Source organism: Drosophila guanche, unplaced genomic scaffold (assembly GCF_900245975.1).
Source record: "Drosophila guanche unplaced genomic scaffold, DGUA_6, whole genome shotgun sequence".
NCBI lineage: Eukaryota > Metazoa > Arthropoda > Insecta > Diptera > Drosophilidae > Drosophila > Drosophila guanche.
Window position 1 is genome coordinate 3,218,450 of NW_022995752.1, and position 27,044 is coordinate 3,245,493.

The following is a 27,044-nucleotide window of genomic DNA, read 5'->3' on the forward strand; positions in this document are numbered from 1 at the left end:
TATTTAAAAACATAAAAACAAAAACACAAGCAGCACATTGCAACGTTAAAATGTAGTTCAAGGTGCGAACTAAGCGTCAAGTCAAGTCAATCGATAAGAAAGCGCACGGCTTTCGGTGTCTTTGTCGGTGAGCTGGCACCGGCTGCCGCCTCGCACTGTGCCAGTGAGCTGCGCATGCCGTGCAGCACACTGTCCAGTCGTGTCAGAGCCTCCTGTAGGCTCACAGGTAGGACTCCATTGTCCTCCTGGTTCTCGCGCTCGTGCAGAGCGTGCTCGCAGTAACGCTTCAGCCGCAAGGCCGATCCCTGCATCAACTGCAGCTCCTGCTGCACGAGCGTTTGGAATTGGCTGCCCTCGGGTGTCGTCTCCTCGGGGTCGTAGGTTAACAGACGCTTGGTATATTGTACCAATTTGCTGCGTGGCGAGGGACTGACAGGGGTCTTGCCAGAGGGTGTGGATGTCTGACGTGGTGTGTTGCTACTCGTGGAGACGTTCAGCAGCCTCTTTAGCGGCTGCTTCAGCATGGCACTTAGGTTCAAGGCAATTCGACTAGAATTGTGCGCATCGCTCAGAGTCTCATTCAGATCGGCATCCAAGGGCTCCCAGTCCACCTCGACGCTCTGAAAGATCGTGCGTGCATTCAGCGTGTGATCATCCCGAAGCAAATCCAGCCAGACGCCCAGTCGGGCAATGGGCCACTCGGCCTTGAGACCACGCTGCTTGTCCAACAGCAGTATCACCGTTCGCAGCAGTCCGAATTCGTCGGGAGCTTGGGTTTGCCGAAACTCCAGCTGCACGCCCAGCTGGCGACATCGTTGGGTGGCTTCTTTCACCATAAGTTGGGTCTTGTGTAGGCTCTCCTCGCTGGGGTTCAGCATGATGCGTTGTATGTCCTCCAGCAGGGTGGACTTCTGGGCTGGCGTGGACACAGCGCCCGTCTCTTTGAGCGGCGTCTGCTGCTCCTTTTGGGCTTGGGCCAAAACCTGACGTTCCGTCTCCAGCATCTCGCTGTTGCACTGATACTTGAACTGCTCCAGTTCGAGGCACTGCAGCCGCTCCTCGAAGTCTCTGGCATGCTGGGCGCGCTCCTGCTCGATGCGAGTCAGAGCAGCAAGCTTCTCGGCCTCCAGCTCGGAGCGTAGCTGCTGCTCCTGCTTCTGCAGGATCTCCTGGTGAGCCAGCTGAAAGTCCACCAGCTGCTCGGCCTTGGCTCTGTGTGAGCAAAACGGATTGGAAATGCGGAAATAGTGGGAGCCACCGATCACCAATCGATCGCCGTGGAACAGCTGTCGTCTCTCGGCCACTAGTTCTCCATTCAAATAGGTCTCAAAGTCCTCGCTGCCCGGAATGACATACAGTTTGCCGCTGCGCTCATGCTCGATGCTGCAATGCTGCAGCGCCACCAGAGGACCGTCCAGGACAATGTCTGGCTGGGAGTTGGCCGACCCCGGCAGACGGCCGCGTCCTATGCGCACCAGACCAGGGGGCAACAGATAGAACAGCGTGCCACTCAGTATGGGATCTGCGGTCAGATTGACCAGACACGCCTGCTTCTGGTCCGCCGTCAGCTCCAGGGCCAGTCCTTTGCGCCTGAGCAAACGTAACTCGGACTTGCGTTGATCCTCTGCATCGCGCAACTTCTCCATCCACGATTTCTGGGCACGACTCAGCTCCCGCTCGCGCTCGGCCAACTGTTGGCGCAGCCCCTCCACCTCAGACTCATCCACAGAGGTCTCTATGATGATCTTTCGGGGCGCTGGATTGCTGTTGTTGCCCGACAATCGTCGCTGTCGTTCGTACTCGTTCCTCAGCGACTTCAGGCGATCCACTTCGGCGCGAAGATCCCTGATAATCTTGTCGTGCGGGGACTCGTTAACCTTCACGCGGTTAACGATGGAGCGCGCCTTGCAGGCGTAGCGCAGAGTGGCCAGAGTTTCGTCTGCATGCAGGCTGGCGGGTGAGATGGTGGCCAGCATAACGGTCTTTGAATTGCCGCCAAGATTTTCCTGCAGCGAGAAGTAATGGAAATTTTAGTACTTTGCATTTTCAATGTGGAAAAATCTATTGTTTGATGTAAATTTCAAACTGATTTGAGTTTAATTTTGATAAGAAAAGAAATTCCCCCCTGCCGATTTATTTATTGCTCTATCCAAAAAAAAAAGCCAAAGGGCTCAAAAACAAAGACAACGGAATGGTTAAAGGAAAAAGGAATCGAAGCACAGGCTTTTGATACCCTTTTCTAGGCACTTAAGAATCTTTTTACTTTATTTCCAGTATGCATGAGCTCGTCTTTCGTTGATTTTACGACATTTTTACATCCATACAGTGCTGACATACCAGGGGTAATATACCCTTGAGTTACCCTCTACGGGGTACAGGGTACTACATGTGTATAATGTAAACATTATGGCTCTCTGGTCACTTGAGTAGATGCTTGGAAATCTTAAGTAATGAAAAATATACACAAACAAACCTTCGAGTGCACACTTATGAATACAAACAAACACATGCTAATGTATACATACATACATACATACATATGTACATGTGTACATGCTTATATACATATATGTGCATAATCAGGCAAAGATAATGCGAGTGTCAATGATAAGGCTTCGGACAGTTTGCGGCATTCTAACAAACCTTAAACTACCGATGGCAAAGACAACCCAACGCAACCCAAGCCAATGATTAATGATCATTAACGTTGAACCGTTATCAGTAAGTGCAATGAACAGAAAGAGATAGTCCGAGTTTAGTTATTGTGCCAACTAAATATATGAGCACACACAGCTATGTATGTACATACATGAATGTATGTTTGCATAGTACGGTTAGTATTTAGTACGCATATTAGGTTGTGTGAGTGTTAGTGTGTGGGATGTGTAAAAGACACTTGTTTGATTAAGCAGGTCAGCACCGCCGAGAGACATAGGCAGAGAAATAGAGAGAGAGAGCAAAGGTATTTGATACAACAGGTAAGGAAACGCACGTGCCTCCCAGCTTAACACAATGATATAGCTAGAGAGAGTGTGGGTTCACCGACAAGCGGAATTGCCATACCCTCCGACATTGCATACCTTTCACAAAAGCTTGTTTACAAAAACTGCGCAGCAGCAACAGCGGGCGTAGGAGTAGCTAATTGGGAACGAACAGTGGGTCCACTCTATTTGCATGCGCACAGTTTATTCTACACCACGGCATAATGGCGATATGCTGTATATACGGAGGCTGAACCCTGAAACTCACGCCGTTCACCAAAAATATTCAATCAATGAATATTTGGAAATCTCAGTTAGTCATCCACGTACCAAATCGTACCATATAATCAAATTTGGTGGCTAAATATAGCTTTCGTGCATACGCCCACCTTTAGAAATGTATCACGATCCCCTTACTGACCAGATATCGTGGGTTCCAAAGGCTTAAACCACAGAAACTTGCTAATACGTGGTACGTATGATACCGAAAAACAACAAACACATTAATTTAAACCGGCCGAAGTGACGTAGGTACTTATTAACACTAAAATTTAATCAAATTTACCAAACAAATGTTCACAGACTGAAAAATGCAAGCTTCAGATTAGTTTTTGAAGGCTGCCGACAGCCAGAGAATTATATGTTAATTAATACAAATAATTAAAAACGAGATTGTATTGATTTTTGGATGATTTATTTCGTCCCAATTCGATGAACTGAAAGTCCACAGCCTAACACAGCACAAATAATCAAAAGTACCGCTTAGCAACTGAATTTCTTACGGGAAATAAGGCTTTTTAAAGCGCATGGCAGGCATACAGTCTAGACGGTGATTAGCAAAACCTAAAAGAGATGTATTCAATACACTGGCTTAACGGCCGTTTGAGATCCATCTCATGACTACAAATTTTCGTCAGCTCTTATGGTATTAGCAATTCGTTGCTAATAAGAAAAACTTCCAACATTAACGATATTTTATCATGCCCTAAGACAATTAGCATTTATTAAAGATTTTTTAAACTAAAATAGCGTGAATCATATGGAAATTGGTTTTCAGCTAAAACCAAACGTTGTGCACCACGGTAACTCATGAGAGCGCCTGTACTTAATGGCGAGAGAGAGCACTACACACATCTGGTATGTATATGGAGGGGAGACTACACACGCAAGCAGGCGGCGAGAGCGGGATGGCAGAACAGCGAAGCTTCAACAAAGCACGAGACGCGAAAACACAACAACAGCACACACACAGCCACATGCGGGCACATACGAGACAAACAACGGCCAGTAAGAGCAATAAGTTTGGCACATTACGATTCTATACCCTTTAGGCCGAATATAACTGGATATTATTTATTAAATCACATCTTTATGAGATGCCATTAAAATCCTCTTGACCCAAACACCTTATGCGAAGAGAAACCCGTTCAATCGCGAGATACGAACTCTGCCTTTTGGCCTTATTGTAAAACTGTTACAAACAGCTCAGAAATTGATACAACTCTCTCTTGGAGGGTATGCACACGCTACGCACGCAAAAGCGAGACACGAAGTCGTCGGCAAATCAAGCCACGAGCCCGAACCGCTACAAAAATGCAGTAATTCTGGCATTCGGCTCTCAGTTTCAGCCGAGACTTCCACAAGAAAACACATCGAATCAATCCGATGAAATTTCGAAGAAAGCTGCATTTCAGTTCAATGCAAATGTAAAAAAAACTGGCTCATACCTTGACGGGGTAGTCGACACAGACAACACACACGCAAACAAAAAAGTGCATAAATACGCGTATTTAACAAAGACACTGCAAAAACAAAGTGATTCAAACCGAGTTCATTGCTCGCAAAAGAACCTCCAAAAAGAGAAAAAGGCAGAGAGAGAGTGAGAGAAAGACAGTGAAACGACCTCACACAACGCGCGCCAACTGCGAAAAATAGATAGACAGAAATTCCAATTACCACCCACCCCCCACAAGGAAACCCTTTTTGACACCTTTCCATTATGGATGTTTGGGGCTTTTGTGTCAGCGATTCGACCATGTCGTATGGCGGGTCCATGCGCAGCGACTATTACCGCGATTACGAGCAGTTCCCGTATGGCACACTGGAGTCGTCCAGCACAGCATCCTCCTATGCCGTCAAGGATTCCTACAGTCGCGTCCAAGGTAATTATCATACAAGAGCTTTTCGTCGGCGCCACTGAGAGCGCTGAAAACATGTTTAAAAGCAACAACAAAAACGAAGAAAACCAGCCCCCCATTTTATTGCGTGTGTTGTGTATGCTGTTTTTGTGAGAATTTAAAAATAGACAGCCTGATTTTATGTCCATGTATGCGTTGTCCGTGAGAGTTCACGATGAGTCTGTGTGTGTGTGTATGGTGGGGGAACACGCCTTAAAATTTTGCGCATAAACACAGGGTGTCCATTGAGAACATCCGCTTATCAGTACTCCTTCCCTGCAGCCTGCGAAAATCTACGTGCAAAAATATATTGCTGGGAATCAATTTGTTTTAGAAAACTTCGCTCACGTAGACAGGGCCAAACAAAAATTTCCGGCATGCCACAATAAAAACGTAGTTGGATATCATAACAAAAGATTTGACTCTTAAAAGGTGTTTCAACTCTGCGTATGGCCAATCACTTCGTATGGAGGTCATTGTAGTCCAGTCAGCGTGCATCCGCTTCTGCTGGTACAAAGAATGCTAATTAAAAAGATAGACAACACGAGACTGTACCTCTCTTGAGACTTACTGACTCACAAAAAAAGTTAAGCAGGTGGTCGCTCTGTTTTGGACATAAAGACAAAAATAAGCAAAAGAAATGTTCGGAATGTGTTTGTGTGAAAAAAAACTGAGGCGCAATAATGGATCTCAGGTGTGCGAGAAGAGAGAAGTGCGCTGCTGTTTTTGTTGTCTGTACAATCATCATATGACTAATTATGCCAATTGCCCCAAAATCCAGTCCAGGGTAGAGATTACCTCAGAATACGACAATTCCTGTCAGAACACGGGCACAAGGTCGCTTATCAGATATGGTATAATATATATTTATATGCTATAAATAGCATATCCGCACGGCTTTGCTTCAATCAATGAGAACCATTTAGTTGTGACACGCTCGCAATTGAGCAATCAAAGACACAGAGGCACCCTGTCTGTGTGTGTGTCACAGGGTCATCTGGCATTTTGAGATTGGAGCAGTGCTGACTACACCATCTACGTCACGTCGGCAATCAGCTGGCAGCCCAAAAGGGCGCGAGGGGAGACAGCACGTAGGCCACAAAGTGGTAAGGGGGAAAAATAACCAAAACGAGAAGAGTGAGCATAGAGAGAGAGGGAGAGAGAGTGAGTGTGGGAGTGCGTGAGAGAAAGTCCAGTTGGATGGCCTTGCCGCAGGTGTGGTTATGTAAGGTGAGGACAGTCCTCAAGAAAGTTCTCGACAATTAACTGCCGCCTGTTAATACTTAATTAACCCATGTTTTACCCACTCTTTTACTTGCAGAAAAATTCAAGCAAACAAAATCTGAGAAACAACTGCGCAAGGACTGCCCGTTCTGCAAAGAGCACAAGAAGCGGCCACTCATCAATTACATGCGTAAGCGGCAGCAGAGAAAGCACCATGACAGCATCTGTGAGGATGAGGAGGAGATGCATGAGCATGAGCACGAGCACGAGGATGAGGGGGTTCAGCAGCAGACCCCAGTGCTGGCGTCAGTCCTGCCCACGCAGCAGAGCTGCAAGGTGTGAGAGACAGGACAGAGGGACAGCGAGAGAGTGGGAGAGAGCGAGACAAATACACAGTGCAGACAAACACGTCAGAAAAAGCCAAACAAAAAACAACAATTGCAATTCGTAATGCCATATTATAACTGTAAAAAGGAGAAAATCAAAAGCATCAGTAAAAACAAAAACAACACACAAAGAAATGGCGAACGAGCGAGCAAGCGAGACAACTATAATAATCAAGATGCAACTGTACCCTTCCCACAGTGACGCTCCAGCATTTCCGCGTCTGATGACGACAACCGACACACACAAAATACACTACCATTTACAAGTGAAAACAAGCCCGAAAAAACTTGATACCAATTTACAAGACCGCTTACTCTTATTATTGTGCCCCCATAAGTACTCTTCGTCTTATATAACATTTTTTTTTACAAAAAAAAAAAAAGGAATAACACACAAAAACCTGACTGCCCTCCCTGAATTAAGGCAAAACGTAGAAAAAGTGTGAAAAAAATCAGAGAAAAAAAATACATAACAAGGGAAGCAAAAAAGATGTTACCAGAAACCCAGAAAAAATAATTTTCTATTTTGCGTACACGAGACTGAAGTAGAAAATGTTTAAGCAACAGATAAAATTTGTATTTAGTTTTTCCTATAATTTTCCCCCACAATTGGATCAGTTACAGGAATCTAGGCGCATAGCTATATATTTAGAGAACCCAACAAACAAAAAATCGGAAGAAGAAATGCTTCATTGGCGCCCATTTATACGAGTACATATGCTTTGGACCCCGACTTTTTATTATATCCTTGTCTATATTAGACATTCCTATGTATTTATTGTAAAAAACAAAAACCAATCTGATCATTGCACAGTGTTTTTTGGGTCAAAATACATTATTATATATTAATGTTGAAAATTAAAAAAAAAAGTTTATGCCAAGTTAAATAATGCTTTTTTTTTGTTATTAAAACTACCGAGAAATAAACTAAAAAATATAATATAATGTTATGTCGAGTTCATACCCGAAAATACTGTGCAAACCAAAAGACGGAAAGATTATTAAAACAAAGAAAGAAACCATTAAACATTTGCTTTAGTCGGTTTAAGCGTAATTATTGATTTTTGAAGAATTTGCTTGCGGGTACTGAGAAAATTTTCAATTTACAAAAAAAAATGTTATATATCATAAATATTATATATTATTGTTTAATTTAAAAGATTTACTATTTAAAAACAATTAAAAGATGCAAAATTATAAAAGTGATTGTTGGTTATATTACATTCAATTTAAAGGATGACTCAGGGAGATGTCCACCAAATGGGAAGAGGAAAAGGGAGCTCTGGACTTTATTGGACTTACTTTTCGAAAGGGTCAAAGAACCTTGATTAATAGTTCGAAGATATCAGATTATTCTTATACAATTGACACCGTTCAAAAGGTGACAGTCCGCCTCTGAGAATAATAAAAGTATCATAGAATTCCCTCAGAAAATATTCATGATAGAAGGATTCCCTCAAACTAGTTTCAACATGATTCTTCAAATTCTTTCTTGTTCCTAGTTGGCATGTATTACATTGAGGTAGGTTCCCATAGGAACTGGTTTAGTTTTTCTTCCACAAAACTTTCCCCTAATTGTTTAAACAAATCTTTTCGGAAATCTTTCCGTCTCGCACCAGTTTGCTAATTGTGGTTAATCTTTTGGAGACAAATTCTACACAAAACAGTCCCACGGCTGCAATAAAAAGTTAAATACAAAATCAAGAAATTGTATTATGGCTAAGGTCAGGAATTTACACATAAATACCTAACCCTGAGACGGTTATATGACCCAGAAATAAAAGATATCCTTGACTTGACCTGAAACTTGACCATGCCTGAGAGTGTGCATGTGCAATGAAGGTTTTCCTGGGATTTCTATGAAGAGAAATCTGCCCCAAATAGAACCTCAATTAATCTAAGCCTCGACTCAAGTGGATTCAATTGAATTAGATCAAACAGAACAGAAAAGATGAGCTCAGAGCTAACCGCACTCCAAGTACAAGCCCACAACACAAAAATTGCTTGCATATTTAAATTGCTCTTTCTCCAAAGGCCCCGACCGGGTGATCAAATTAATGAATACCACAACAGCACGCTACTGGAATACGAGTATAAATAATACAATATACATAGTATGTATGGTATACACGGGGCGTACGAATATCATTTGCGGGTACAGCGGGTAAACATTGAGAAAAACAACACATGGCAGGCCAGGGAAGCCATAAATGCAATTTATTTATTTATGCAATGAATTTGATTCATTTTAAATTCAATGTTAACTAGTTTTTCCAGAATGGGGAGAATGGAACTAAAATACAGCAGTAGGGGGCGATTGGGTGAACAAATATGTATTATTATTGTAAGCAAGAGCTCTCGTATTACAATTATTTTTTGCTGTGCGCGGAAACTGGAACCAATAACAAAACGACACGCTATTATGTCAGGCAAAACGTGTTAAAGGGGTCGCATTTTTATGTCCATGTATATGTACATATCTCAAAATATAGACCTTTAAAAATGCAATACCGCATATAAAAGAAGATAAGAGCTTGAGTAATTCTTTAGAAAATAAATAACAATGGAGTAAGGAATATTTATGGTGTCCATGTCCTGAAAAATGCGTAAATAGCTTGTGGATATCTTAGCTGTATAATCGTTATTTCGACTGTAATATGCAAAATTGTTCCTGATATGTACTTAGGAATCACGATAGTTTTTGGTATAATATTATAAACATATTCATATTTTTTGATGACTTAACAAGCTCCAGACGTTCCGCCTCCCCATGCATGAGTTTATTTTCTTAATTTTCCGTTCAATTAGCAACAATAATTAGACCATCACTTTTGGGTGCTTAAAACCAAAAGCTTTTCAGACAATATTATGGAGTTTTTGGATGAATTGTCACCCAGCTAGCAGTCGGCAAATTAGCATTTATTTGTGGAGCAGTCAACGTGGCTGACGATTATTTCAAAAAGTGTGGAGCCACGGGTGTGCTGCTAATTTTGAGAAATATTTCGAGAGTGACGTAGTAGTCGCCGGGTGGCACGCTTCAAGTATATACCAAAAACAAAAATATCAGGAACATTTTTATTGCCACGTATACTGCACATGGATTTGTGTAGATATTTCTGGAAGCCCACATCCCCTGATAAAACCAATTCTTGTACCCTGGGAATCGTAGAATCGTTCACCACACATGCACTGCGGTTTTCTAGGGGTTTCTTTTGCACTCGAAACCCAAGCAAAGGTTCGGTTTGGGAATTTACGTATTCAAATTTCTAACTTGGGGTTCACTCAGTGCAGTTTCAAAGTTGATTCAGTGATGTGAAGACAAGTCGGGCAAAATATTTACAAAACACACAAAACGTGCAGCAAAAATATAGAAGGATAAACATTAAAAATATTTACATGAAGTTCAACTTTTTTGGAAAATTTTAGAAATCTTTTGGAACATTTCCCCTTGAATTGTTTTCTGTACAAATAAATTACCAAAATGATGAAACGTTTGCTGAATAAACTGAAAACTTCTTCAGCAGGAAACTCAAAATGTAAAAAAAAAGACTTTTAAAACCGGTTGAATATTTAATATTTAATTTAAAACCTAAACATACTGTAAATGAAACCAATATCATACACCTAATTTAGAAGCCAATTAAATGTCACACAATTACCCACAAAACTATACCTATAGTTACTTGAACTCATTAAATTTCGATTTGTCGATTGTTCATTGAATAATTAACTTTGTTAATGTGTCCTTAATTAAGGAACACACATAAAATTCCGTGAAACAATCTATACCTGATCCCGCGGGAAATTCGCATTAAAATCGTTCCGAAAACCCAACTAACTTAATAAAAGGCAGACTACCTGACCCATAATATCCATATGCATCTGTCATCTATTACCTTAAATACATTTTCTGTGATTACTTACTTGTATTACAAAGATACTTTCCCATTTGCAAACAAGTTTACAACTAAAAACCTGTCTAAAACCACTCTCATACATATGTGCTAAGGCATTTACTCAATTGGGGCGTGGTCACATGCTTGTATTACGTTTTCCACAGCTCATAGATTTCTCAGAGTGTGTGCGTGAGGCCTATCATGTAATACTCTACCGCTTACATCTCTACTCAATTTACAATATTTACTTGTTAATTGATTCATAATATAATCTTGAGTGCTTGTCCTTAAGATTTGTTTCCCCGCAAATGATCTCATAGTCAAAAGTGTTATCAGTTCAACATTTTTTTACTCTTTTTGAATAGGGGGTTCCATAAAATTGTTGAAGGGGCTAAAGACTGAACAATGTTTAAAGTAAATATCCTATTTTTTTTTTCGAAATTTCAAGTATTTTTCAATGAATCAATCCCTTCTATCAGTGGGAAATCCATTAGCAAGAAAAACATCATATTTTCAAAACAGAATACATTCAAACTAATTAATCTTCAATCTTCCCAAGGGCCCATCGATCGCGAAACAAGTTTCTAGTTGGTGTTGCTGGGCACTACAATTTTCGAATGCTAATTGCAGCATAATCAAAGAACTATTTCATTTCCAACATACAAAAACTATAAATTCAAGTCCAACAAACTCCTTAGTACCCAAGGTTCCCTTCCCTTTCTGTACCTTTTATCAGATTCTCCCTTTTTGCAATTGGACTAATCTTTATTGCCGTGTGTTGCCCCACCCACTCATATCTACGCTATCTTAATAAATAATTCACACTCATATATTTGTTTTACAAATTGTTATTGCAGCTTATAAGGATGGCAAGAGATTGGGCATGAAAGGCACTTGCAAGTGCGAGCCAACGGCCTGCAAATGTGGCAGGAAGCGACAGCAGCAGCAGCAACAGCAACAGCAACAACTGAAATTATTGTTGTCCCAACTCCGAAGACGCGATAACTTATCAAGTGTTATATTATTTTAGTATGCCCTGAACAGCAACAAAATAAAAACAAAAGAAATACACACACTTTATCCACAAAGTATTTTTAACTGAAACCAAAAAGATAGGAAAAGTACTCGAAAAGATATGGCGTTTGGAGTAGCCACAAAAGAATATAGGAATAATCGTTGAGAGACAGAGCGGAAGGTCGCTAGACCTGCGCCACCTGGAGGCGATTGCACAACGCGGAGGATTAATCTATTGAGAAAGTCGCTCCCCCAAGGTTTCCTGCACTCCCCATGGAGTGTCTGTGAGTGGCTAGCTGATTATCTAAAAGGAGTACTGCGGGTACTACTGTAACTTTCCATATTGATTAGTGTTTATTCTAGGGTACAATAACACTTGACTTAACAACTGATTTCGACAAGCTCTTGTCTTCTGATTCTTTTTAATCAAGTGCCTTTCACCACAAAATAGTATACATATTTACATATACAAACATTATAATTATTGTGCATACTGAATCATGGGAATTGATTATTAATTACGTCGTATATTAAATGATAAATGCGACATCTTGTCTTGTGCAAAGTTCCAATAGATAGGAGTGTCGCTATTCTTGGAAGGTTAAGTGGGAAGCTTCCGTTCCTATCTGGCAGCTACTTGGTTATCAAAATTGTTAAGAAAGGTTCGGATATGAGATATGGAGCCTATTCTTTTATTGAACATTATATGGAACTAAACGTTAATATCTAAAGACTCAATGCTAATGATAGATGAAGAGCAACAAATCTGTAGTTTAACTAAATTATATAGCTGCTAAACGCTTATTTTAGTAATTATACATTCTCTAACTCAACCTAGGATTGAACTTGAGAAACGTTTAAATACTCAAATGACCCCTAAGAAATTTATATGCCATCTATAAGCACAAAAACTTGGGAGCCTAAAATTCTATTCAAACTATTTATATTTCTCTTAAAACTTGGATAAATATCTACCAAATCCAACAGAAGGGTAATATAACCTCTCGAAAGCCGCTCCCAGAATAAAAACAAACTCTTCTAGTCCCATGACTTTTTTACAACACTTTGCAACTATATGATATGATTAAAATGGTTTATAACCGCAACTGCTCTAAGTTAACTTAAGATTACATGGCCTCATTATATCATAGAACTTATATCAGCTTTACACACAGTTGCAATATATTCTAGATATTCCAGAAATTCATTTAAAAGTTCTCCATGGACTGAGTGGCTTTTATCTTTTAACTATAAAATCTACTCTAAGAGAGAATATACTAATAGGGGAAAGACGTTGGTAGATCTTACTAGATCATGCAAAGAAAGTGGAATATTTATTAAAAGATTCGAAAATAATTTGAAAACCCTTTGGAACAATGTTTTTCCTTAAGGGAAAATTAATTCGATGACATTTATAGTTACATTATTGAACATATTCGATAAGTCTTAGTCCTAAATTATTCCTAATTTTCGTAGTGAATTTAAAGCCCTTAGCTACACCTTTCTAATTCTTTGTTGCTTTGGCTTCGTATACTAGAATTTTTCTAGAACACACGTGCCCCTCCATTCTCTTGCATCAGACCATAAAAGTTATAAGCAAATAGAAAAGCCAAGGTATACGAATAAATAGATATGATAAGAAGCTCCCCCCAATCACACACAATTGATTGGAACACGGTCGTTGGGGAGGTCTTTGATACGATTCGGCTCAAAAGCCCCCGCGATAAAGAGGCTTACTCTTTGAATATTGATAAAGAATTGGAAAAAGAAATTTTGAAAAGTGTGTGTTAATTATATGATAAAATATGGAAATAGAATGAAAGGAGAAGTTAAAGCAAGGACAAACTATGGAAGAGGTGCAGAAGATAGATCTAGTTTAAATATTTTATAGCAAATGAAGCGAAAATGCGTAAAACTTAAAGAATAATTGAGGGAAAACTTGGGAATCTTATTAAACAAATATCTTTATAGCGTTTAGGTAAAACTATGGAATATGAAAGGTATTTTTAATGTTGTTGATATGATATATGATATCATCTTAATCATCAAATCATCTCTCATTATTTTTCAGACAAATAAAACTCCCACGATGGCATCTCAAAGGTAGCTTGTTATAAGTTATCTCTACCATCTCCCCTACCCATAGAAGTCTCTGGTAAAATCGTTCTCTATTTTTGCAACATATTAGCACACGGATACATTTTTTAAACAAACATTAAAATGTCACAAAAACTTAATCGCCCCATTATAAAGTGGAAGCAAGGTACAAAAGCGCGTGTGGCAAATAGAGAAGAAAAACGACAGACGACTATCACGAGATCATATTTGCATAGAGACAATAGCTCCAGATACAAGAGATCTCTCATGACAATCTCTCTCTCTCACGAGAGAGCAAATATGTACATCACGAAACCCAAAATCAAATTTGTAGGGCGATAAAGTTGAGTTTATGTAAATATTTGAAAGGTCGGGAAAACACACACACATCATGTCAGGTTGGAAAGTTTTTCTGGGTTGCAGGTCAACGATTTGCAGAGAGAATGGGGAACCCTACCAGCTCTGATTACTTTTCCGGGTAATCGCAGTGATTGTAGAACAGTCCCCTGCCCTCCCTTGGGCCAGGCGAAAGTGTTGATAAAGCAAAACTATGGGGAAACGTGAGGAATTTCTTCAAGGCATGAGGCCCCCCCCCCCAACCTTACGACAAAAGTAGTCCAAAATGATAGCCCCAATTGATAGCAAGTTAATAATAATAATAATCAAAAAGTGTGGCAATGCTACTCACCCTCAGTAGCCAGGTGAGCACGCTCTCTCGATAGGGCACAAAGGTGCTGGGCGTGGAGGGACCATTGTGGCCGCCGCCCGCCTTGCGTCCATCTGCCAGGGCAGCAATGACTTTGCCCAGCGTCAGGAGGCTCTTGTTGATGCTGACACCCTCGCGTATGCGCTCGCCATTCGAGCCGGATACACTAATGCGCTCGCTGCCAGCCAGATCCACGAGACTGATCTTGCTCCTGCGTGTTTGACGCAGCGAGGGCACGCTCTCCGAATCAGTGTCCGAGGACAGGCCATCATCGCTGGAGAGATCGGTAAGGTTCAGCACAATGTTAAAGATGGAGTGGGAGCGCGAGCTCTTGTCATTCATGGCCGTGGAGGCGGTGGCACGCTGCGAATTGCCCACCGCCAGCCAATTGCGGAGAGCAGAATAGGAGTCCACCGAGTGGGCGCTCAGATCCACCACATAGGGCCCGAAAATGGGATGCTCTCGCACCTTTAGAGCCGGTCGCTGCTGTTGCACGGGCGTCGAGTCCACCGAAGAAGCTGACGCATGCTGCACACTCAACAGATCGTGAATCTTCTCGTTGTAGATCTCAAAATAGCTGACTTCCACCTCCACCTGGAGCTGCTGCTCTGCCTTGAGGGCCTCTATCCGACGGAATAGTTCGTGGCAGAAACGGGGAATAATCCCAGCCTCGTCATGTGGTGGTCCGCCATCTAAGGCGGCATCATCGAGAGCCTCTATGCCCATCATGCTGTAAGATTTGCCCGAGCCTGTCTGTCCATAGGCAAACAGACAGGCATTGTAGCCGTCAAAGGCGGTCTCTATCAGCGGCCCGGCTGTACCCTCAAAGACTTTCGCCTGGCCAGCATAGTTCTTCTTCTCGGGATCGCAGGAGTAGTACACTTGGTCGTAGCTAAAGAAGTGCGTCACACCGGCAGAGGCATCGGCACTGCTGCCTGCCTGAACAGTGAGCTCGTTGCTGGTGCCGTGGACCTGCACCACATTGGTGACCTGACCGCGGGTGCATTCCAGGGCATTCAGAGGGCGCACACGAACGGCCACAATCATGTTGCTCTCCTCGGATACGCTGTGAAAGGAGTCCATCATCGTGTCCTTGGGCTTGCTTGAGCTGCACTTTCCACTCGGCGTTTTCATCCTCCCGGGCGTGGGTCTATAAAGAGAGGATGGCGTATAGCAGGCATTCAAGGCTGTGGGTTTGAGCTTAGGCTGCAGCGGTGATTTCACGGCATTGCTGAACGCTGTATTCAGGAGCGTCCGCTCCTCGCTGCTCTGCCGTGGCGTCTTTGTTAAGACTCTTTTCCGTAGTCCTCCGCTGGCATCTGACGCCGGGGTCGATTTCTGCACCATTCCGGTGCTACCACGTGTTTGGAATTGCTGGATGCGCTGCCGCACTGGCGTGCTCTTGTTGCTCATCTTTTAGTTAATTATTTAGCGATATTATGATTAACAAACAATGGAAATGCAGAAAGTTTCAAATAAAAGCGCGGCGTCGTTTGTTGATAAATTTTCATTTCTAGCGATGTGACACAAACGATAGAATACAGGGTTGATTTGATGGAAACATGTGTGGCGACAAGGTCTGGCAGCGTTGTTCCCTCACGTTAGAGATGGTCCAGTGAATACAGACGGAATACAAAAAATCAGCTTCGTATTGAACTCGCCTCGGGCGCCAACTTTTAGGGGCGTCAAATTTTGAGTATAAAAGGTGTTTGGAACACTTTCACGGCTCTGCATTAAATAAATAATGAATCAATAATATGTTTTATACATGTAGGGTATGTTTGTCCGTGCAATCAATTAATCGATTAAAGCGCACGCGTGGTCCCGCGAATTTCGATAACAGCTGGCCAAATACGTAGACAAAAGTAAAAATTGTTTAAAATAATTGAATAACCGTGCATTGTTCTAGCCGTTGCCTTAGTTTGTCAATGTCAAATCGTTCGTGCTAAATTTTGCATGTAAATATAATTGCACTTTGATCGAGGCAACAGCTGAAAGTGTGCAGAACCAGAACTAGTTCGGGCGTGTTTTGATTTGTACTACGACTTGAATTTGTTGTTAATAATTTCCTGTTCGTTCTTACCCACTATTCCACCCCAGCCATATAAATACGTGTATTTAAGCAGCAGGTTTTGCATTCATTTGTAAGACAGTGCCCAACGCGTGCAGCAGCCACAGAAACAACGCTCCTACAATTTAATCAACCGCAGCAGCCACAGCCAGACAGCCAGCCAGTTCCTGAAATCAACGCATCCAGAGAAATGTCTCAACAACCTGTTGCTTTCCTGACCCGCATCGAAACCTTTAGCGCCTGTCATAGACTGCATAGGTGACGATCCCCACCAGCTCCACAATGAAACAATTCAATTCAACTCAGTTGATTCAATTATATTTTGCCGCAGCAATTTAGTTCAATTTATTGACTCGTTCGTTTTGTTCTATTTCGATATTGCAGCCCCCATTTAAGTGATGCCGAGAATCTGGAAGTGTTTGGCAAATGCAATAATTTAAACGGCCATGGCCACAACTACACAGGTGAGCTTGCATTTTAATGCATGATTAATTTTTGCAAATTGCCAAAGATATCGCATTACCGAACTGGCTTTAATCTGATATATGTAACCCAGTGACGGGGTGGGGTAATATGAGACACAAAAAATGTTTACCCAGAGAAAACCTTGGCCGACAAGCTCGCTTATCGCAACCAGAATTCAAGTTCAACGCACAGAGGGGCATAACAATGGGTATTATTAGACGAGGCGGGCAATAGATAATGATTAAATGTGGTTTGGGGGATCGAGGTTTAGTTTTAGTTTGGGATAAAATTTATAATTGATGCATGAACACAGGGTAGAGAAAACTTATTGTAAAATGACTTTAAATTGAAGATATCGCTCGGCGGTAGCGTCCTTAAGCAACGTACAATTGGCAAGGCTTTGCTGAATGACAAATCCCTTATTACTCCCCAATAAACGCAATTCCTTCGCCCCCCTCTTTTTCAGTGGAAATCTCCGTTCGTGGACCCATTGATCAACGCACTGGCATGGTCCTGAACATAACCGAACTGAAGGATGCCATTGAGGAGGTCATCATGAAGAATCTAGATCACAAGAATCTCGACAAGGATGTGGAATACTTTGCCAAGACCGTAATTATATTACTAGCACAAATAAACAAAAGAACCAAAAATAATAATTTACTCTCCTTTCAGCCCAGCACCACTGAGAATCTGGCCGTTTACATTTGGAACAACATTCGGTTGCAGCTAAAGAAACCAGAACTGCTGTACGAGGTGAAGATCCATGAGACGCCAAAGAATGTAATTAGTTATCGCGGCCCCTATGCACTCAATGGCATTTATAATCCGATAAACAAACGCATTGCGCATGATTCCTGTACCAATATATCATCCGATTCGGATTAAAGGGAAGAGAGGTATGTGAGACTATTGCCTGACGAATTTTATTTTGGACCCTAATGCTCAGTGAAGACACGAAAAACACACAGACACACCTAAAACTCATCTTAAAAATTAATTAAAAACAGAAAGAAAAAGACAGAACATTTAGTTTTACACAAGTTATACGAATTACAAAGTATATAGCAATAGATCTTTTTTATACTGATTTATGGAAGCATTGAATTCAATAAATTTTAAAGCAATATATTTTGTGAGAGATACGTCAATCGTTTATTAACAATATAAACTATTAGCTATGTATATTAACATCATATTGTCTTAATTTTTAATGCTCTATATGGCAGGCGATACGTTTTTGGTTTTCTATGGTTTAATAATTGTTTTCTTTTTCTTGTTGTTTGTGTTGAGCAGGCTTTAATTTAGGCATTCCTTATTGCTCCTTTCAACACTAATTTATATCACTTTTGCGTACACATTAAGTATGTCTATTCTTTTGTGGAGAAAGCTCCTCCTAGTCCCCTGAAATCTTGTTTAATCCGTGCTTGTAGTCCTGTTCCTGCCGCACGCAGTACAGTCTGCAGTAGTCAAGCCAATCTTTTGTATCTGTGGGAATCAGGCAATGGGCAAATGTCGATTTTCAAATCAAATTTTCATTTGAGCAAAGTACTACAACGGATTAGTCGGATTAGTGTTAGTAATGGATTAGGTAACGACTACAAATCAGGTACAACATATCGGGAACAAAATTAGCATAGGGGTAGGAACCTTTTTTCTTTAACTGGAAGTCTTTGGGATGGATTTATAAACATATCACAGTCTGTTTTTAAATACAGAAACGACTCTGAAAACTAAAAACATTTCTTGGGTACAAGGCTTAAGCGGAATTTCGTTTTGGATATGTCTTTGCATTCTACAACAATTCTTTGGTTTCTATTTCTGTACCTACATAAGTATGTATGTGTATATCCTAGATTGCACAACAAACCTTAAGGCTTTAACAGACTTTTTGCTTCTCAACCCACAACCTCTCATCTGCTGCTCATCCTTTCGCTACTATAACTATTCAAAATTGTGCGCTATATCTATTTAAACAGTGTTTTAAAGCATTTTTGTTATGGTATTTCCACTCTAGTTTTGGTTGTTTGGTCATTTGGTTGGTCGCTGTTGCTGTTTGTCACTTGTTGCTCTCCTTAGATGGTGCTGCGTAGAGTCTTACCTGGATTCCTAATGGATATGAATGGTATCCCAAATTCAAACTCATTCTTTGGCCAGTACTTGAGCAAGGGCTGTCGCTGTGGCAGCTCCGACTCCACATAAAAGTAGGCAAACAGAACCAACACCGTATAGGCAGCAATAAAGATGAAAATGTGCCAGAAGCCATGCAGATATGGAAAGTTAATGGAAGACCAGGCCTCGCAGAACATGCGATCGTTAATCCAGCAAAAGACAGCTACAGCCCAAACGGTTGTGCAGCGAATGCCCAAGCGATAGACCCGCTGATCGCTGACTCTATTGGAGGGGATAAAGAGAGTGAAAATAGGGTTAAAAATTGATTGATAAGTGGATGATATGAGACCCTTTCATGGTAATTGAAATTGTTAATTATACCCGGCACTCGAAGAGTAAATAGGGTATATTTTATTTGTGCACAAAGTGAATGTATGTAACGCACAGAAGGAAACGATTCCGACCCCATAAAGTATATCTTTTCTTGATCAGCATCAATAGCCGAGTCGATAGAGCCATGTCTGTCTGTCCGTCTTGTTTGTCGGCTAGTTATCAGAGACTATAAGAGCTAGAGCCACCAAATTTTGCATCCAGACTGCTGTATGCTCACACTGAAACCAGTGTATTTAAAAAATTAGCCCCGCCCCCGCAAAAGGGCGAAAACCTCCCAAACCAAACCTACAGTTTTGAAGATAAAAGAAAACTAAAAACGCCATTCCGTAAGAAATGGCCATATCTATCAGATCACCAAATTGGGATCCGATTGGATCATTATTATAGCCACAATGAAGAAATTAATTTCCAGTGGCTAAACCCACCCTGTCCCGCAGCTTTTGTTGCTCTTTTTACATTCTCTCATTCACACTCTGCTTCTGCTTCACTCGGCCCCTGCCTCTGCCCTCCCCCTGCCGATGCCTTTTCCGACTTTTAACCCACCTCTGCCTCTGCCGCGAGTCTGCACGTGTGTGGGTCTAGGGAAGGGCGGCGAGGTAACGGAGCGTGTTGGTGTGATAAGTATTGTAGATGTAGATGACAGTTAAAGAAAATATTTAAAATTGCAGATGTAGTAGTGAGTGCCGATAAACGTTGTGACGCGTAAGAAGCGTCTCACACGTCCCTTCTCGTTTTTGGGTGGGTTGTGTTGGGATTATAAGGGTGCCATTAGCTGACGTTTGTAATTTTAAGTGTGCTAAAAACGAAAGTAAATTATATAATTTGCTCTTCCAGCTTTTCCTAGCGACTGTTAACACCTTTAAATATAAATAATTTATAAGAAATGTCATAATAAGCATAACTAAAGCTAAGGCTATGGATCACAACACTTTAGTACAACGAATTTATTGATTTCTGCTATTCCATCACACTCAAAACATTACATCATTCACTTAAAGCGTACTAGGACCCATTAAAGAGTATCCTCTTGGAACAGAAATATAATTTAAGATATTAGTTCTAGTCATGTATCAGTCGTGTGCAGTGTTTCAAACGCTGCTTCTTACGCTATGCCTTGGTTTCTCGCTCAAAACTGGTCAATGCCTCAAGCAAAAATACTTTGTAAAGAGTTCTGTCTGCGAAATACCCTACATTAATCCATTTGCCGCCGATACCATGAAGGACTTTCAAAAGCGTACGTACAGGGAGTGCCACAATGACAGTGATCTGGTGACGAGTGAATTTGACTTTAAGTTGAACCAATATCGCCTTCATTTACACAAGAATTTGGCTAGGCGTATGCTAAATGGATCAATGGGTAATGCTACACTGGAATGCAAATATCAAAAGATTAGCAGGGATCGAATTAATGAGAAACCCGACAATAGCTACAGGTAAATGTGGGCCAGTTGCAAGTCCAACTCTTCCTTAACTTTTCTTTCTTTCAGTGAGTTTAAGAGCCGTCCTCTACCAGATTATCTCTTGGTGCCCAAGCACACAGACTTCATGATCACCAAATGCTATGTAAAAGACCAGAAAAAGCAGCTGAAGCTGTTGCAAACCGATGGCCTGACATTCATTGAAGAACATCTGCAGCAGGAGGATCAAAAGAAGGCCTATGCCCAACAGCAACGGCAGAACCCCAAGCCGAGTGTCTTAATGCTGGGTCTGGACTCCACTTCACGCATGAATCTGCGTCGAGCCATGCCCCTGGTCTATAAATATGTGAGTCAACCGGGATGGTTTGAGTTGCAGGGCTACAACAAGGTGGGCGACAACACATTTCCCAATCTGTTGGCTGTTCTGTCGGGACACTCTCCCAATACTCTGGCGAAGATGTGCAACGTGTCGAAGATTGGCTGCCTGGACCGTGTGCCCTTCATTTGGAAGAGATTCAAGAGGTCAAACTACACGACAGCCTTTGCCGAGGACTGCAAGGGGATCAACACATTCAACTACCTCCTGCCGGGATTTCAAGTTCAACCAGTGGACTATTATCTGCGTCCCTTTCTGGTGGCCATTGAGTCAAAGTTTCCGGTGACCAAAAACTTTGGTTTTCCCTTCTGTGTGGGTCGCCGTTTAAGCTTCGATTATGTGTGGGACTTTGGCAGGCAGTTTGTCGATCGATTCGTAAAGAATCGCAACATATTTGGCTTCCTGTGGAGCAACAGCTTCACCCATGACTACTACACAGCGACCACCGCCTTGGAACAGCTCTTTCTAAAGCATTTGCATTCGTTCGAGGCGTCGGGACTGTTTGAGCATTCAATTGTGATCCTAATGAGTGATCATGGCCATCGCTATAATACCCTGAGGCAATCTGCGTCCGGATACTATGAGGAACGATTGCCCATGATGTTTATCTATGTGCCGCCCTGGTTCCGCCAGCAGTATCCCCATTTGGTGGATAATCTGAGGAGGAATCGCAATCGTTTGTCCTCCAGCTACGATTTACACATGACTCTCCAGCATCTGCTGCAACTGGAGAGCACTTCCCTGGCGGATTTCTCCATGAAACACAGATCGGTAGCGTGTCCAAGCTGTCAGTCGCTTCTCTTCGAATTACCCGTCAATCGGGCCTGCCAGCAGGCGGGCATTGATGAGAAATGGTGCTGCTGCCATGCCACCAAGACGCTCAAGAAAAACGGCTTCGTACGGACCCTTGCCTTGGCCGTGGTCCGGCGAATGAACGACCATCTGGTGAAGCGAAATTTCAGTCACATATGCCACAACTTTACCCTGACGCATGTGCACAAAATAGTACGCAGGCTGGAACAACCTGCAGATGACAACAGCTTGGAAGAGGACGAGACTGTCTACATCTTGCAGTTCTGGACATTCCCCAATCAGCCGCGCTTTGAGGCCACAGTTCGATGGAACCATCGCAAACATAAACTCCACATGGATGTGGAAGATCTGAGCAGATTGAATTCCTATAACGGAGATTCCAACTGCATAAATGACAAGATTGCAAAGAAATATTGCATATGCAAGGATAGCATTAGAACGATAAAAAGGACTCCCAAAGGAACAACAAAGCCAACAACACCAAGAAAAATAGTCGAACAATATGGATATTTTTCTGGGCTAAAATAAACTTTAAAGCAACAGAGAATTACGTTTTTAGGGGTCCTAGGAGCTTAGGATGGTCAATCCCACATGTTCCAAGACATGCAACTGCGGTCCTCTATCGATTTGGTATTCAAACAACCTAAAACCATCAGAAAGGCTGTATAATTGTTAATCTTAGTGACCTATTTTATAGTCTAAACTCTATGTTTTCTTGAAAAAAAGGGTTGGCACGTCATGCAGCAGTACTCCTCGGTCATTTTGATATTGAAACCACTTAGAGCAGCCTGGAATCTGCATAATTATTTATATTGACACTGTTCATGGAGCCATAATAAAACGAACTCCCCTAGGATGCAAAAATAAAAGTATTTCAACCTGTTTTTGGATCGTTTTTGTCCAGGTCCACGTTACCCTACCCCTACCCAGAAAACAGTAGCCTATCTCTAGGAGTCTAACCAACAGACCCATCCAACTTTTATGGCCATCGCTCAAGCAGTAGTCAATCTTCCACTGTGAAACCCTTCAGTGAGGCCTTAAGTGGGCCAACTTCAGGCTTATCTAAATGACACTCAAGAGTCGAGTGTTAAACTTTAAATCATTATAATGATTGATTAAAGGTACGAGTATTTTCCACGGAGTGGGCAGGGAAACACCTTTCCATAGAGACAAAGGGAAAACAGCTTTCTGTGGAGCAAGAAGGGAAACATATTCCGGCCAAACCTTCATTCCATTCAGGAAACAGGGAAACACCTTGCACATAAATCAGGGAAACACCGTTTCCGCTTGATCTTTGACACACAGAAAATGTATGACAAAAATTGAATAAACATTACGATAAGGTTGAAATAATTTCACAATCAATTCTGGGGGGAAACAGGCGATTCGTAGGCATACGCGTACACCTGTTCCCAGGTGGGGAGATATCACACAGCCACTATCACCGATAAGGTGGATGACTGATGATAAATGGATGGTTTGTTGGTGCGTTGCGGGTTCGTTGCGGGTCAGAGCTTGAACATTTGGTGGTTACCTCTGAAGCTCTCTGTAGAGCATTAGCATGGTCGGCACACCCATGAACATAAGTACAAAGGCATTAACGACAGGCTTCCACCACGATAGTGCAGTGGCCGCAATCGCCGACAGCAGCATGAGCCAGCTAAAGGTTTTCCTAAAAGATAAAAACAAAGTTAGGTCGTTGCCTGAGATAGTAAATTTGTCTGTTCTTTTTTTGGTTTAAAACACTTACCGATCGTTTTTGACAAACTTGGGATAGTAGCGCTTGGGATAGAACAGCGAGAAGGCCGCCATGAAGACCCAGAGTATGGCCAGTTCATCGAGCAGTTGGCCAATCAAACTTAAAGTGGCATGAAAGTACATTGAACTAAGTCCCACGACGATTAGTAGCAGCCAAATGACATGTATGCCAGGGGTTACAAAGCGTCCGTACTCCTTGAACAACATCATTAGCACGGGGGGCAGTAGTATAAATAAGAAATTGCTAAACTGTGGATGGAAAAGAAATGAGAATAAATTTTAGATAAAGTTCGATATTTTAGGGAACAGAAAGACCGTTTTAAACACTGAATAACGTAGGATTTTTACATGCCGTTTCGGTTCAAAGTTCCTTTCATGCTCAACTTTGAGTCCAAAGTTCTGTGGAAACCCTTTCTTCCTTTGTCTTTTTATCTCCATATCGTACGTGTCATTCTGTTTGTCACGTAATTTACAGTGTAAATTGAATGAAATGCAATTAATAATTATTTTGTGTGGGCAACAAAGCGAGAACTGTAGCAATTATCACATCTACAATATCTATGTGGGGGAAACCATTAACATATTCATGTTCTTTGGAAATAATTGATGGCGAAATGGGGACTAGAAAAGGGGAGAGTCTAGATACGAGTATATGTATATACATTTTATTACAGCTCTTGACTTTGTGATTTCATCAAAAAATATAAGGCCACTGCCGTCTGCTTTTGTTGTGAAGTGCAGTCAGGCAGGGTCATTCACTTAACTTGAGCAACTCCATTTAAACAAAGCCAAAATGCGTTTTAAACAACAGTTGCACACAATCCCCATTAGCCCTGACTCACGACAACGAAAATCAATTACATGACCAACCGAATGTGGTCTGTGGGTTCTCCGCAAACGGAAGGCTCGCTCCCAATACCCAATCATATCATCATTAATTCCCTTTGGTGTTCTATGGCACATTATTATCCAGAAAGTTTTGTGTTTCCTCTACTTATTCGGCGTGTACACAAAGAAGTGTTGATAATAATGTATGACCACTGGGACACAATATTATGAGTAGTATTTGTCCATTAAGTGGGGTCTACTTCTAATCGTAGAGAGTGGCTTTGGACTGATAACCTTTTGGGGGTCAACGTTTTTTTAAACATAGCGAGAATTGTATAAATATTTCTAGGAACAGAACAGTCTTGAGCTGGAAATTATTTAATTTGCATTTAGAGGTGCGATATTGAGGGCAAATATACCTTTCGAGTGGACTTTATGGCGTCATAGGTTCTTCTTTGCTCTCTCTATGGGCTGATTATTTCTTGATAACATAATGAAAGTGCTTACGTTACCATCCCCCTATCAAATATGTACATATTAATGCATGTACATCATATAAAGGGAAGACGCACTTCAGCAGTGCGTAGTTGAATGGAAAATGTAACCCATAAATGTTTGACTGTAAGCAGTACCCCGTTGGACGCCGTACCCACCCCTTGAGGTGATAAGAGTGAGAAAATTGTCGCATTGCGAAATTGCGATTTAGTTGGGGAAAAAAAAAAGAAAAGCCACTTGTGCATAAGGAAAAACTTGGCTCTATACAAAACCCCACACAACCGCCGACTGCCAAAGCGTGTCAAACAGATAGCCTTGTTCCCATTTGCACTTCCGCTTACATTTGTTTGAATGTGGAATTATTATAGTACAAGAAAAAACTGATATTTGTGTCAAAGAATGTTTTGGTTGGACTTTACACTCAATGCTTGTTAACCCCCAAAGATTAAAATAGATCAGCAGCGTTTTCTTAATTGCACTTTCAATCAAATTCAGTGAAAATGAAACTGGGAACACGAAAGATTCATATTTTGCATGCACATGCATGCATCGCAGCGACACCTGCCTCCATCCTCTTTCTTCGTCCAAGACAAAGCGTGGCTAACAGCATCCATTTCATTTGCATTACATGTGGTCTCGCTCTGGCCTGAGGAAAAAGGTCAAGGCCTTGTCACAGCGCGTGTTTGAGCGTGCCTGCGTGTGTGTGTGGTTTAAGTGCGAGAGGAAAATAGCAGCTGCCTTTTGTTACAGTAAAAACCAAAGACAGCGAGAAAAGGGCTAGACGCAGGTGCCGAAGTCTTTGATACCCTTTCCTCTCATTGATATGAATTATGTATCTACCTATGAGACTGGTGTTCCGAACACAAAGACCGGTTTTTCAAACACTGTTTACTATTAAAGGGAGATCTCTTAGCGAAGAATCATTAATACTCTCAAGCAACTTCTCAAAGCCCCACTACCCTCTCTGCAAGAACACAACGCAATAAGTAGGACAAAAACACAGACACCCACATAAATATATTTACAAAATATTTGTTCTATAATATATTTAAACAACAATAAATTGCTTATACGCACCGTATTCACAAACTCGGCAATATTCGATGATATTAAATAATTGCCCTCACACCAATCAACGGGCGAACTTCCGGGTCTCAGATGCTCCCAGGCCATGGCATAAATGTCCAATAAACTGCCACCCCCCACACTGCCGAGCCCTCCACCGCCAGCACCGCCCATGCTGCTTCTGCTGATTTACGTCTTTGTTTAAAATATAAAGAGTTCAGTTCTAAAACTGTTATAGTTGTCGCGTTGCGAATTCGATTTGTCGCTGTTTCAATGCGAGATGAAGGCACTTTTTAAGTTCTTTGTTGCTGTTGTCGCTGCAATTTGCATAATGGCGCAGCACTGCAGTCATTTGAGTTGCTTTGTTAATAATTTCGCGACCTGCATTTATTCTGTCGCGAGTGTATTTCGATAATTATATAAGGAAGGGTAAATGCTGTTCATTAGACGTTGACCTCCTTCTCTATCAATTTCTCTAGCGCACAAAATGTATGCTAATGCGGAGTAACGCGAAAAAAAAAATTTGAACTTGAAAAATTATAGCGCGCGACACAACCGTTGGCGGCGAGAACAATAACAAATGAAATTGTTTTTAACCGTCGGGACAGCTGTTTGATTTGTATATCGTGTTTTTATCATCGCTTAAAGGGTATCGATCTATCGCGTACATCTCTTCTATTGGCGTGATTGACTACACAGGTGGTGAAACAATATTTTGATTGTTTGATTGTGTGTTGATCTTAAATAAAATTACAATTTAACTCTCCAT

At 41.6% G+C, this 27,044-nt stretch overlaps 5 protein-coding genes across 9 annotated transcripts; 3 read left to right on the forward strand and 2 right to left on the reverse strand.

Annotated features, from left to right (window-relative positions):
• Positions 1-16,007, reverse strand: LOC117588146 (kinesin-like protein KIF14). The gene is made up of 2 exons (XM_034279243.1): positions 14,464-16,007; positions 1-2,006 (listed from the first exon to the last, which is right to left on the reverse strand). The coding sequence occupies exons 1-2, from the start codon at positions 15,892-15,894 to the stop codon at positions 87-89; spliced, it is 3,351 nt and encodes a 1,116-aa protein (XP_034135134.1). The 5' UTR covers positions 15,895-16,007; the 3' UTR covers positions 1-86.
• LOC117588163 lies at positions 4,596-11,744 on the forward strand. Of its 3 annotated transcripts, none has more exons than XM_034279275.1 (2): positions 4,596-5,143; positions 11,522-11,744. In XM_034279275.1, exons 1-2 carry the CDS (start codon positions 4,981-4,983, stop codon positions 11,692-11,694), a joined length of 336 nt encoding a protein of 111 aa, XP_034135166.1. In that variant the 5' UTR covers positions 4,596-4,980; the 3' UTR covers positions 11,695-11,744. The 3 variants fall into 3 exon arrangements, with proteins under 3 accessions (XP_034135166.1, XP_034135164.1, XP_034135165.1); XM_034279273.1 differs by lacking the exon at positions 11,522-11,744 and adding an exon at positions 6,480-7,628 and having other exon boundaries at positions 4,604-5,143; XM_034279274.1 differs by lacking the exon at positions 4,596-5,143 and adding an exon at positions 10,156-10,304.
• LOC117588156 (alkaline ceramidase) lies at positions 5,877-26,839 on the reverse strand. 3 transcript variants are annotated; one of them, XM_034279258.1, is made up of 5 exons: positions 26,288-26,836; positions 23,880-24,136; positions 23,664-23,801; positions 19,081-19,411; positions 5,877-5,891 (listed from the first exon to the last, which is right to left on the reverse strand). In XM_034279258.1, exons 1-4 carry the CDS (start codon positions 26,447-26,449, stop codon positions 19,093-19,095), a joined length of 876 nt encoding a protein of 291 aa, XP_034135149.1. In that variant the 5' UTR covers positions 26,450-26,836; the 3' UTR covers positions 5,877-5,891; positions 19,081-19,092. The 3 variants fall into 3 exon arrangements, with proteins under 3 accessions (XP_034135149.1, XP_034135148.1, XP_034135150.1); XM_034279257.1 differs by lacking the exon at positions 5,877-5,891 and adding an exon at positions 18,147-18,505 and having other exon boundaries at positions 19,119-19,411; positions 26,288-26,837; XM_034279259.1 differs by lacking the exons at positions 5,877-5,891; positions 19,081-19,411 and adding an exon at positions 22,813-22,924 and having other exon boundaries at positions 26,288-26,839.
• On the forward strand, positions 16,479-17,999 carry LOC117588161 (6-pyruvoyl tetrahydrobiopterin synthase). The gene is made up of 4 exons (XM_034279269.1): positions 16,479-16,810; positions 16,937-17,016; positions 17,484-17,629; positions 17,693-17,999. The coding sequence occupies exons 1-4, from the start codon at positions 16,743-16,745 to the stop codon at positions 17,903-17,905; spliced, it is 507 nt and encodes a 168-aa protein (XP_034135160.1). The 5' UTR covers positions 16,479-16,742; the 3' UTR covers positions 17,906-17,999.
• On the forward strand, positions 20,573-22,672 carry LOC117588148. The gene is made up of 2 exons (XM_034279246.1): positions 20,573-20,955; positions 21,010-22,672. Exons 1-2 carry the CDS (start codon positions 20,588-20,590, stop codon positions 22,655-22,657), a joined length of 2,016 nt encoding a protein of 671 aa, XP_034135137.1. The 5' UTR covers positions 20,573-20,587; the 3' UTR covers positions 22,658-22,672.
• Positions 26,840-27,044: the final 205 nt, after the last annotated feature.

What these genes read in the sequence shown, in the direction of transcription:
- LOC117588148 (XM_034279246.1), top strand. Translation starts at nt 20,588, where the DNA reads ATGTATCAGTCGTGTGCAGTGTTTCAAACGCTGCTTCTTACGCTATGC. An exon ending in AAACCCGACAATAGCTACAG is followed by an intron (nt 20,956 to 21,009) that starts GTAAATGTGGGC and finishes TCTTTCTTTCAG; the next exon opens with TGAGTTTAAGAGCCGTCCTC.
- LOC117588163 (XM_034279273.1), top strand. Translation starts at nt 4,981, where the DNA reads ATGGATGTTTGGGGCTTTTGTGTCAGCGATTCGACCATGTCGTATGGC. An exon ending in TTCCTACAGTCGCGTCCAAG is followed by an intron (nt 5,144 to 6,479) that starts GTAATTATCATA and finishes TTTTACTTGCAG; the next exon opens with AAAAATTCAAGCAAACAAAA.
- LOC117588161 (XM_034279269.1), top strand. Translation starts at nt 16,743, where the DNA reads ATGTCTCAACAACCTGTTGCTTTCCTGACCCGCATCGAAACCTTTAGC. An exon ending in GCCTGTCATAGACTGCATAG is followed by an intron (nt 16,811 to 16,936) that starts GTGACGATCCCC and finishes TCGATATTGCAG; the next exon opens with CCCCCATTTAAGTGATGCCG. An exon ending in TGGAATACTTTGCCAAGACC is followed by an intron (nt 17,630 to 17,692) that starts GTAATTATATTA and finishes CTCTCCTTTCAG; the next exon opens with CCCAGCACCACTGAGAATCT.
- LOC117588146 (XM_034279243.1), bottom strand. Translation starts at nt 15,894, where the DNA reads ATGAGCAACAAGAGCACGCCAGTGCGGCAGCGCATCCAGCAATTCCAA. An exon ending in TGCTCACCTGGCTACTGAGG is followed by an intron (nt 2,007 to 14,463) that starts GTGAGTAGCATT and finishes TTCTCGCTGCAG; the next exon opens with GAAAATCTTGGCGGCAATTC.
- LOC117588156 (XM_034279257.1), bottom strand. Translation starts at nt 26,449, where the DNA reads ATGGGCGGTGCTGGCGGTGGAGGGCTCGGCAGTGTGGGGGGTGGCAGT. An exon ending in AAGTTTGTCAAAAACGATCG is followed by an intron (nt 23,802 to 23,879) that starts GTAAGTGTTTTA and finishes TTTATCTTTTAG; the next exon opens with GAAAACCTTTAGCTGGCTCA. An exon ending in CATATCCATTAGGAATCCAG is followed by an intron (nt 18,506 to 19,118) that starts GTAAGACTCTAC and finishes TGATTCCCACAG; the next exon opens with ATACAAAAGATTGGCTTGAC.